The sequence below is a fragment of the Triticum aestivum genome, chromosome 4B (assembly GCF_018294505.1).
Source record: "Triticum aestivum cultivar Chinese Spring chromosome 4B, IWGSC CS RefSeq v2.1, whole genome shotgun sequence".
Classification (NCBI taxonomy): domain Eukaryota; kingdom Viridiplantae; phylum Streptophyta; class Magnoliopsida; order Poales; family Poaceae; genus Triticum; species Triticum aestivum.
The window spans coordinates 422,405,571-422,416,130 of record NC_057804.1 but is presented as its reverse complement, the minus strand read 5'-3'; the positions used below and the strand labels follow the sequence as shown (position 1 = coordinate 422,416,130).

At 46.8% G+C, this 10,560-nt stretch overlaps 2 protein-coding genes across 2 annotated transcripts; both read left to right on the top strand.

Moving 5' to 3' along the window:
- The first annotated feature begins 305 nt into the window (after nucleotides 1-305).
- LOC123092487 (uncharacterized) lies at nucleotides 306-5,272 on the top strand. The gene is made up of 6 exons (XM_044514274.1): nucleotides 306-848; nucleotides 2,128-2,319; nucleotides 2,403-2,642; nucleotides 3,463-3,680; nucleotides 4,308-4,559; nucleotides 4,739-5,272. Exons 1-6 carry the CDS (start codon nucleotides 437-439, stop codon nucleotides 5,021-5,023), a joined length of 1,599 nt encoding a protein of 532 aa, XP_044370209.1. The 5' UTR covers nucleotides 306-436; the 3' UTR covers nucleotides 5,024-5,272.
- Nucleotides 5,273-5,571: 299 nt separating this feature from the next.
- Nucleotides 5,572-8,310, top strand: LOC123092489 (uncharacterized). The gene is made up of 4 exons (XM_044514275.1): nucleotides 5,572-5,822; nucleotides 7,282-7,481; nucleotides 7,601-7,730; nucleotides 7,854-8,310. Exons 2-4 carry the CDS (start codon nucleotides 7,297-7,299, stop codon nucleotides 7,923-7,925), a joined length of 387 nt encoding a protein of 128 aa, XP_044370210.1. The 5' UTR covers nucleotides 5,572-5,822; nucleotides 7,282-7,296; the 3' UTR covers nucleotides 7,926-8,310.
- The last annotated feature ends 2,250 nt before the right edge of the window (nucleotides 8,311-10,560 follow it).

Here is a 10,560-nt window from a genome sequence, read left to right as displayed (position 1 = left end):
TAATAATGTTTTGAGTAAAATTGGTCAAATTTTAGAAGTTTGAACCGAGACAAATTTAATATGCGAAGTAAATAAAAAGGGAGGGGGTACGTTAGCATGCATTTTCCGGTGCAAACGATGGGGTGCCCATACGCCATTCCGCGCCAATCGAACCGCTAACATCGTTCGCCGTCGGATCCTCGCACCCTACGGCGCAGATCCGCGGACGGCCGCGGAGACGAAAGCAACCCCAGAACAACCAACCAGGCAAACCACCCAAGCACGCCCGGTGGGACCCAACCCACCAGCGCTGCTACTCCCACAGTTCCCAGTTTCGCCTCCATTTCAATTTCAACCCCGTCTCCTCTCCATTAACTCGCCACTCCTCGCTGCGCTGCGCAGTTACACCCACCAAACGCACACGAGGGGAGGCAGTGATCGGCGTCGTGGCGGCGAGATGGCGGCGGCGACGACGATGACGTGGCACGAGGAGCTGGCCACGCTCGTCGGCGACACGGGCGCGCGCCTCCCTGCCGCCGCAGCGCCGGCGCCCAATTCGGCGGCGGCGGTCGGGGCCGGCTGGTACGGGGAGGAGGAGGAGGGGAAGATGGAGGAGGGGTGGGCGCAGCAGGCGAGGGGCTTCGCCGAGTCCACGGCGGAGATGCTGCGGGAGCTGGGGCTCGGCGTGTGGGACGTCGCCGCGCAGAGCCTCGCCGGCGCCGAGGACAGCGAGCTCGCGCGGAGGCTCCGGCGGCCGGCGGCGGCCGCGGGCAAGCGCCTCAGCTTCATGAACGAGTACCTCCCCGAGGACCGCGACCCCGTCAGGTGCTGGGTCGTCGTTGCCGCCGTCGCATTCGTCGCGCTCCTCGGTAACCGCCGCTGATCTCTCATCCGCCGCTCTTCTCTACCTCGCGTGCACGTCTCTCTCTACCTCCGGCCGAGCGTGTAGCGCGTGCCGTGTCCTCGCGCATCATGATGTGCGCGTTATGCGCAGTATTTCCTGGTTTGAGGGGATGGATCTAACTGACTAGTAACTCTGGGGGGTCGAACTAGAGTCCTGTGCTGCTTTTTTTTGGCGAGGGTTTGCTTCGGATTACAGAATCAGTCCCACTCGTTCTCTACCGGCTTTTGTTTTTCCGAATGTTGACGAGAAAGGGGTTCCAATGTGGGATCCATGCCTACTGCCTAGTGTGCTTGGGCAAACATTTGTTGACGGGGTAAAAAGCAAAGCAGTACACCATGGGTGGGTGCTGCAACACTTGTGGCCAAACAGTCTAGTCCTGAGCATAGGAGGACTTTGGGTTGGTCCTGTGCCAGTCTTCCTCTCCAATTCGTACCGGACAATTGTTAATGCTCTCTTAAATGATTAGTGAATGAGCTTCCGTTGTTTCTCTAAAAATAATAAATATACGGAAATCATAAATCCCGAACGTTCAGATTTCAAGCATGGCAACCCGAACGTTTTTAATGGCAACTTTAGTTCACGCGAGGTTGGCAAACAGCAGTTTTCTGACAAAAAGCGAACTTGGACAAAGTTGCCATATTTTAACAACTAAAGTTGCCACCTTGCGTCAACTAAAGTTGCCATGAAAAAACGTTTCGAGTGATATGATTAAAATCCGAACGTTTGGGATTTATCGGAGTCCTAAATATAAAAGCCACCATGATCTCTTTTAAAATTCTGTTAGATTTGCCAAGTCAACCTAATGAATAATGTTACGGGCAGTCAATTATTTTACTGTTGTGTGAGCCTAGCTGCTTACTTCGGGTTCTATTGCTAATTCTAATGGGTTACTGTAGTGTCAGGTCTCGGTGCGAACATAAAGCCTTTTGCTTGTTAAGTGGCAGGTGTTGTTCAGTGTCTAAACGTTAGGTATTTTGTTCAATTTTCTAAATTCATGGTGATATCACCATTCTTGTTATCCTGTTAGGCAAGGAAAATAAAAAGAATAGCAGTATAGAACATCTATCCACAGTGCCATTGCAAATGCTTATAGTCATTGCACAATCATTTTGTCATTGCACAGTGACCGGAAGAACTCTTGTATGAAGTGTTTCAGTCAACAGCGAAATTTTATGTGCATGTAGAATAAGAGCACGCACTACTCCTAATTTGATTACTTCATTAGTGACACTATTTCTGTGCAGTGTTAGGTGTAGGAAGTAGCGATGATACCCCAGTGGAGCAACCGAAGAAACTTTACATAAGCCCACCAAATGCTAAAAGATTCCAACTTCCTGATGGACGGCATCTGGCTTACGAAGAAAAAGGAATTTCAGCTGACAGGGCAAGATTTTCACTGGTTGCTCCCCATTCATTTCTTTCGTCAAGGCTAGCAGGTAAGAACAGCTGTTACATTGCTTCTGGGCTATTGTATTGCGCCATGCTGCTGTTTTTATCCATTGTGCTCCTTTCTATGCAGGAATCCCTGGAATCAGCTCATCCCTTCTAGAGGAATTTGGGGCACGACTTGTGACCTATGATCTTCCTGGTTTTGGTGAAAGTGATCCTCATCCAGGCCGAAATCTGAATTCTTCTGCATTAGACATGCTTCATTTGGCCGATGCCCTTGGGATTGTGGACAAGTTCTGGGTTGTAGGCTATTCTGGAGGTGGCATGCATGCTTGGAGTGCTCTGCGCTACATTCCTGACCGGGTGGCAGGTAGCCTACACCAGCTGCTATTCTATGTTCTTTTGCAGTGTTCTGTTCATAAGCCTTTCCTATTCCGTATATGTATCCTCCCCTTACTTTGATAAATAGGTCATGATGCTGATATCACCGTTAGTCAGTTTTATTTTTTGTGATTGCGCCTTCTGATTGTCTGGTATCGACATCATACTTTCTTATGATTGTTACTTAATGTTTGTTCTTACTGGCATGACTTGAGAAAAAGCAGTATTTCAGACGCTCTTAAGCAAATTACCATCCTTTTGATTTGATAAGAATGTAATGGTTACAGAATCAGATGACCAAACATCGTCTAATACTGTCTTCGAGGTTTTTTTTTAATTTTCATTAGTTAAGCAAAACAACAGGATATGCTTCTAATATAGAGCACCACATGCCTGTTCCTTCTTTGGGATTTTAGTTTTGTCAAGACATAGTAATGACTATTTTTGAGGGCAGGCCTGGCGCAGTGGTGAAGTCCTCCCCACTTATGCCAAGAGGTCCTGGGTTCGAACCAGCCTCTCTGCATTGCACTTTTGCAGGGGTAAGACTAGGTTCCTATAATTCCTCCCCAGACCCCACCCTGTGTGGGAGCTTCTATGCACTGGGTCTGTCCTGTCCTTTATAGTAATGACTGTTTTTACTTCCATGTCTATCACTATTCCATCTTAAGCTGTAAAATTATGTTCAGTCAAAATCATTTTTGGGTTATATTCTAACAACATACTAGATCCTACATATTTTTATTGAAGTATTTGTGATATTTTACGCTTACTATGTAATTCTTGTCGGTGACACATTGCCGTAAATCCAGGTGCAGCAATGTTCGCCCCTATGGCAAATCCATATGACTCCAAGATGACCAAGGATGAGAAACGTAAAATATGGGACAGATGGTCAACTAAACGAAAACTAATGCACATTTTAGCTCGGAGGTTCCCATCACTATTACGCCTCTTCTATCACCGAAGCTTCCTTTCTGGAAAGCAAGGACAGCCTGAGAGTTGGTTATCATTGTCAATGGGAAAGAAGGTATGCTGTTATCAGTGTTTCGTACAATCTGTTTTTTAGACAAAATGTTCTGTACAATCTTCAGGTGCAAATGTTATCTTGGTTTTCTTTTGTAAATATGGGAATTGGTACCATTATGTGCCATTGTTTGCTGTACTATCCCCGCCCATTAGGTGAACCAGATGCAGGATTTGTAGTGGGGTATCTTGTAGACATGGAAGATCACATTTTATTGTAGTGGGATACCTCAGACAATGATACAAGAGTAGGCCATGTGTTGAAGTTAGGAAAAGAGAAACTTGTGATCTTTATAGGAAGATATAACATCACATTTGAATAAAATTGCAACTCAATCCTTATCTAACCAATATAAGACCCTATAGATACAGCATTTTTAGCTTTAGTTATTGAGTGAATTAAAGAATAATTACTGTTAGTGGGATCGGTTTGTCATGCCTGCACTGCAATGCCCTCTGAATCATGTTATTTTGTCCTTGTCATACCGTAATTGCAGCATCAGTTTCATAAAGGATAGCAACATCCTCACCATTGTTTTGTTGCATGGAAGTGTTAGTAACTGATTCATTTTCGAAGCTTGAGCATTCACCCTTTTTCATGCCAAATACTAATCCTTTATGCATTACTCAGGACAAAACTTTACTGGAAGCTCCTACATTCAACGCATTCTGGGAAAAGGATGTTGCAGAGTCTGTGCGCCAGGGAGATGCGCAGCCATTTGTCGAGGAAGCTGTGCTGCAAGTATCTGATTGGGGTTTCAGCTTGTCAGACATTCAAATGCAGAAGAAAGAGGATCAGGGAGTATTTGAATTTATCAAGTCTCTGTTCAGTCAGGCTGAACGAGAGTGGGTGGGATTTCTGGGCCCAATCCACATTTGGCAGGTTCGCAGTCTGTTTCCTAGAAATAATTGTTGATTTTGAATTGAGTTGGCATATTCGTGCGCAGTTGTAGTTTATTCCAATCATATGGATATTTGAGCTTGATTTCTATTTGAATGAGAGTGACTTGTGGTTAGTACAAAAGAGAATGAAGCACTAAACTCTGTTCATTCTTTTAACAGGGAATGGATGACCGGGTGGTGCCCCCATCGGCGACCGAGTTTGCCCGGAGGATGGTTCCGGGGGCCACTGTACACAAGCTTCTGGACGAAGGCCACTTCTCATACTTCTGTTTCTGCGACGAGTGCCACCGGCAGATATTCTCCACCCTGTTTGGCACCCCGCAGGGCCCTCTGAATCCTGCACCGGAATCCAGCGAAGCGGCCCCGGAACCGGCGGAAGAAACAAGCCCTGCATACGACGAAGAAGTTGCAGAGCAGGAGCAGGAAACATCAGGCCTGGCCTGACCATGTTCAGCCTCAGGATCATGAGTATAGATACAAGGGTACAACAAGACGTTACTAGTAGGAACCTCAGAGAAAAGATAGGCTTTTCCTTCCTTGCCGCCAGTGGAGAAAATGCTGACCGAGTGTAAAACAAAGCTCTGTGTCTGGGGTCTGGATGGGGGGCTTGCACCGACTGTGCTGGTTCAGTATAATGTACAGAAAAAGCCTTGAAAGGTCTGCAAAAGAAATCACCTGCTTGGTGCGCCTCTAGCGTAGCTCTCTCGATGTTGGGCATTCGATTGGCCTGTGATTGCGCGACGCGCTTGCGTACCTATTCTGCACATTTGCTTACCATGTGATGTAATGGGATGGTTGGTTGTATTGCTCTCTCAGCTATGCTATGCAGAAGTAAAGTAACCTTGGCTGTGCCAGCCCCTCCTGATTCCTGAAATATAGCATTTGCTTCCTCTCGTGTGTTGCCTTTTCCTTTTTTTTTTGTTTTTGAAGAACGCCATAGGTTCGATCTGGCCTCCCTTATGTCACCGTTAGGAGCAGGGAGACTTGACGAGGCAAAGGCCAAAGGAGCCCCCCTTCCGCGGCTTGCCGGAGACGGCGAATTGGAGAGCGCAAAACGGAGAGAGAGGGTCTCTTTTGCCATCTTACAGGCGGGGCCCGCTTGAATTCCCGGTTTTGCCCCTGCCAAGTCAATTGACCAGGAGAGGGACGCGTTCGTGTTCCCTGCTCTTCGTCGACGCCGACGGGGGGTCTCCACGGCGACATACCGGCGGACGGCGGCGGATCCCTCCCGGTGAAGGCGACGGTGAGTCTCCTCTCTTCTCCCCTCTTCGCCAAGTCCCCATGTCCCACGGCGGCGACCTAGGGCTAGGTTTAGGTGGTCGCCGCCGCCCCGTGCCCCTGTTGGCCGCCGCCGCCCCTAGCCGCCGCCGCCCCTGGCCGTCTCCTGCGTCCTCGGCCTGGCCGCCGCCCCTTGGTCGTCTCCCGCGTCCACGACATGGACGCTGCCCCTGGCTTGCTGCTGCTGCTTGTGGGGAGCAATGGGGAGCAGCAAGCGCACGGGACGGCGCCAGAGAGCTGCAGGTGCGGCAACGAGCAGCAGCAAGGTGCAGCGGCGGGGAGCAGCAGCAACGTGCGCCTGCGGGGAGCAGCAAGGGCGGAGGAAGCTAGGCTCATCGGGCAACTTGGGGAATTTTGGGGATTTTACGTGACCTGTTCATTATTCAGTCAAACGTGTACAAATGGCAATTTGGTCAATGGTTTTGGGCATATACTTTCCATTACTATTGAAATGATTGTTTTTGAGGGGAAAAAGGCAAAATATCAAAGTGCAAAAAATAGAGTGGCAAAAGATCAAATACTCCCTCCGTTCCTAAATACATACTAGTTCATTTGAACTACCAAAATGTCATATATTTAGGAACAGAGGAAGTACAAATTAAGGAGTGACAAAAGATTAAATTCCTAGCTCGCCGCCCAGCCGACTCTTTGCCTCGACAGAAACCACCTGCCACAAAGGTTGGTGTTGGTTGCCTTAAGTTTTGAATGCGAGTAAACATAATATGCACATGTGTAGATGTGTTGAGATGCAATGAGATTTGTAGATGCTCATTGTATTGATCATGAACCTGTGTATATGAACCTGTGATAGTATTGCTGTAGTAGTATTTGGTGCTCACTGTGTAGATAACTTTTTAATTGCAAATTCTTGATGACAATCAGAAACAGAGTGATCCTGTAATGTTTGTGATTTCGTTAGTGATTTTGCTGCTAATGTTGGAGGCAACCCCATGGGATCAAGGCAAATATGAGGTATCCATTGCCGGCCAGGGGCTCATTCCAAATGATTGCGTAGCTATTATAGTTAACCCCAAGACTAGCTTACTCCATTTGATATTGTTGACTTATTGTTGTGAATTAGACCAAAGTGTTGACAAACTGCAGTCAGTTTGCTTAAACTTTGTCTGCTCTACTGTCTTACATCTTCTGCCTGTCTGGGTCACCAAAAGATGATTTGAGTGCTTTGAATATTCTTTTCTGGTTATTGAGCGCTGTGAGTAATCTGGTGCTTTCAATGAAGCTTACATGTATAGTTGATCATTAATTCAATGCTAAAAGGGATGAGCTGCAGTCTACACGCTAATCTGAAAAAGTGAATGGTCATGAACCATTGTACACCAGAACATCCCAATTATCCGAGAACACATCCTTCTTCCTGTGTTATCGACTTCATGACCTTAAGCCAACCTTTTTGTGTGTGGCAGTTGTTACATTTGCAAATGTCAAATTCTGTCATGAATACCACTCAGAAAGTTGATCCAACGGAACCAGCTGCTAAGATTGCTCAGCAAGCCTCACAGTTCAAACGATGGGGACGCAAGCATCCATTTGTTCGATATGGCCTTCCGCTCATTTCTTTGACAGTGTTTGGTGCGGTTGGTCTAGCTCATCTCATACAGGGAAGGTAAGGCATTTACCATTCTGCACTGGCCAAAATACAGGAAACCAATATGGGCTGTAATTGTATCTAGATATCCTTTTGTTTCACACATTTGACGGTGCCGGTTCATTTTTATTTTGCAGCAAAGAAGTAACAAAGGAAAAGGAGGACATGGAATGGGAGGTCGTAGAGAAAACAAAAGCTCTGAGCCGAACAGGACCAGTGGAAGGGGCTTATAAGCCTAAGAAGCTCTCGCTAGAGGACGAACTGAAGGTAATGGTTTGTTCATATGGTTAAGAAACCAGGCCTGCCATTTTTTCATGATTGGTCTGGCTGATGAGCTCTCTCTCTCTCTCTCTCTCTCTCTCTCTCTCTCCCCCCTCTGTATTATCATAGGCTTTGCAGCAAAAGGTGGACATAAACAGCTACGACTACAAGAGAATTCCCAAACAAAATGAAAACAAGTGAAGTAAAGCACTGTTTATCATGCTAAGGGGTGGGGGATTTTCTTAAAATCCTTGAAGTAGTTTCTTGGTCCTGTTTCTTCATGAGTTCCTTGGGATGTTGTCCAAGTGTCAAAATGAGATTGCGGAGACATTATCATCAGAACTCTGTGCTTCGTCAGCCATTAGCAGTAGAGAGTTAGTCGAGGATCCTTGTGAAGGCTTGAACCGTAGGAATAATCTTTGTAGCCATGGCCGATGGGAGATAGGCATTTTCACGGTCCACCAAGTGAGTCTTTTTTTAGTTGATCGAATACTGCCTTCTTTACCATGGGGCCAATAAATTGTAGGTAACACAGTACTCTGACGTGCGAGCAATCAAATTTTGTATGCCATTTCTTGGAAGCTAATTAGCTGTGTCACGATCACTAAACAAAGGGGAGGAAACAGGAAAGTTCATATTTCATATGTATATTTTGAGACTCCGAAGCTCGTATTCGGCTGACAGATCAATTGGCTCGATTTTATTTTTTTCGAGAGCACGCCAACGATGTACCTTAGCTTTATACTCCTTCTGTCCCAAAGTAAGTCTCAGCCTTAATACAACTTTGTACTAATAGTATAAAGTTGAGACACTTATTTTGAAACGGAAGGAGTAGAAGATAGAAAAATATGTATTCTCTCTGTAAACTAATATAAGAGCGTTTAGATCACTAAAGTAGTGTTCTAAACGCTTTTATATTAATTTATGGAGGGAGTACAAAAGATTATATTTTGGCAAGCAACACCTCAAATGTGCACACCCTCCCACACCCCCAAGATCACTAAGGGACTGCTAAAAAAATATATGCAAAACTCCACTCCTGCTCGCTAGCGCCCATAGACTGCGCTCTTTAAATATGATCTGTACTGTACCTTGCTCGTTACGCACCTCGCTCCTGACAAACACTCTGCCGTTCCTTTGCTTCCACAGACACCAACAAACTAGCATAACAAAGGAATCAAAGTCCTTGCGTTTGGTCTTGGGAATTAGCTTCCTTGTTGTCGCCCACCATTCGTGTATGGCGTGTTTGGTTGCAGTTTGCAATAGTAGTTGTATTGCATGTCCATCTTCAGCCAGTCTGGTTCTTGGAATGCAGCTTCATATGCAGCAGATGCAACCTGTTTGGTTGCCGGCATCACATGGAGGGCACTTATCCCCTGCTGGTTGGTTGGCGTTTTTGTGCTTAGGGTGTGAGCAGATGCAAACTTCAGTTGTTTGGTTGCAAACATCGTTTGTGTTTCTGCTCACCCTATTCAAATGTGGTGGCCTTACCACCACATGATCAGCACAACATCAAGATCAAACAAAGCAAGCAAGAAAATGACATCAAACTTAACACAACAAGCAAAGAAATGACAGCAAACTTAACTACATAGCATAAGTCTAGATTAACAGCAGGGGCATCCTCCTTCCCTGCTCCACGCCAGGGTGCTGCTCCTGGCCAAAATATGAACAAGTTCCCAGCACAAGTCTCGCCACACACCATAAAAGTTCAACACTAACACCTTACTTAACTTAACTACATAGCATGCTCGATGTCACCATGGCAGTTGTGCCTGCTGCAACAAAACCTGCACATGACCAAGGAGTCGTGGTTGTAGATCTGAACCTTCAGTCCGAGTCCTGAGATGCGCAAAACGACGAGGTCGCCGGGGACGATCCGATGGCGGTGGCAGAAGTAGTTCCAGCCCCGGCCAAGCACCATGTGCCCCTCGAAGTTTTGGACCTGCACCCAGAACACGCACCGCTTGTTCACCGATAGCCTGACCACGTGCGGGAGCCGCTTGATGACCAACCAGGTGTTCATCACCTCCACGAACTTGGGAGGGACGACGAGCATGGCGAGGTCCTCGTTGTCCTTAATCTGCTGGTAGAAGCGCAGCGGCTCCCGGGCCCCCTCCTCGTGGCCCTGCCTCGGAGATCGTCCCCTTGAACGAGGCAGGCTCATGAAGGCGATCCTGCCAGGCAGGTCCACCGTCCTGAGCCACCTGTTTGTGGGGATGAAATCCTCGGCGCCCTCAGCTCCGGCCACCACCTAAGCTCCTCCACCCACCAAATCCCAGTCAGTCTTTAATATCTTGTCAGGTAAGACGACAAGTATTAGTGCACAAACTCTTTGCAAAATGGCACTGATCAGAGACATTTGCCCAAGAGCAAATGCCACTGATCAGTGCACAAACTCTTTGAGCAAATGCCACTTACCAATGGCACTTGCTGTTAGGCAAATGCCACTGATCAGTGGACTTTCCCAAAAGCAAGTGCCATTGATAAGTGGCATTTTGCCCAACAACAAGTGCCATTGATAAGTGGCACTGATTAGTGGACTAGCCCAACAATAAGTGCCACCGATCAGTGGTACTTGCTGTTGGGCAAGTCCACTGATCAGTGGCATCTGCTTTTCTGCAACTGCCACTCATCAGTGCACTATCCTAAGCATGGAAACATCTAAAAATAGCAACAACAAGTGCCAATAGCACCCATGTGCAGCCATGCACAATTGGCAGCATCCTAAAATGGTCCTACTACATGCACGTATAACAATCAACACAAACTCTAGCTTGAACATGTATGTTAGCAACATGAACAACAACATGAACATGATCCTAGAACATGAACA

What these genes read in the sequence shown, in the direction of transcription:
- LOC123092487 (XM_044514274.1), top strand. Translation starts at nt 437, where the DNA reads ATGGCGGCGGCGACGACGATGACGTGGCACGAGGAGCTGGCCACGCTC. An exon ending in CATTCCTGACCGGGTGGCAG is followed by an intron (nt 2,643 to 3,462) that starts GTAGCCTACACC and finishes CCGTAAATCCAG; the next exon opens with GTGCAGCAATGTTCGCCCCT. An exon ending in CATTGTCAATGGGAAAGAAG is followed by an intron (nt 3,681 to 4,307) that starts GTATGCTGTTAT and finishes TGCATTACTCAG; the next exon opens with GACAAAACTTTACTGGAAGC.
- LOC123092489 (XM_044514275.1), top strand. Translation starts at nt 7,297, where the DNA reads ATGTCAAATTCTGTCATGAATACCACTCAGAAAGTTGATCCAACGGAA. An exon ending in GCTCATCTCATACAGGGAAG is followed by an intron (nt 7,482 to 7,600) that starts GTAAGGCATTTA and finishes TTTATTTTGCAG; the next exon opens with CAAAGAAGTAACAAAGGAAA. An exon ending in CGCTAGAGGACGAACTGAAG is followed by an intron (nt 7,731 to 7,853) that starts GTAATGGTTTGT and finishes GTATTATCATAG; the next exon opens with GCTTTGCAGCAAAAGGTGGA.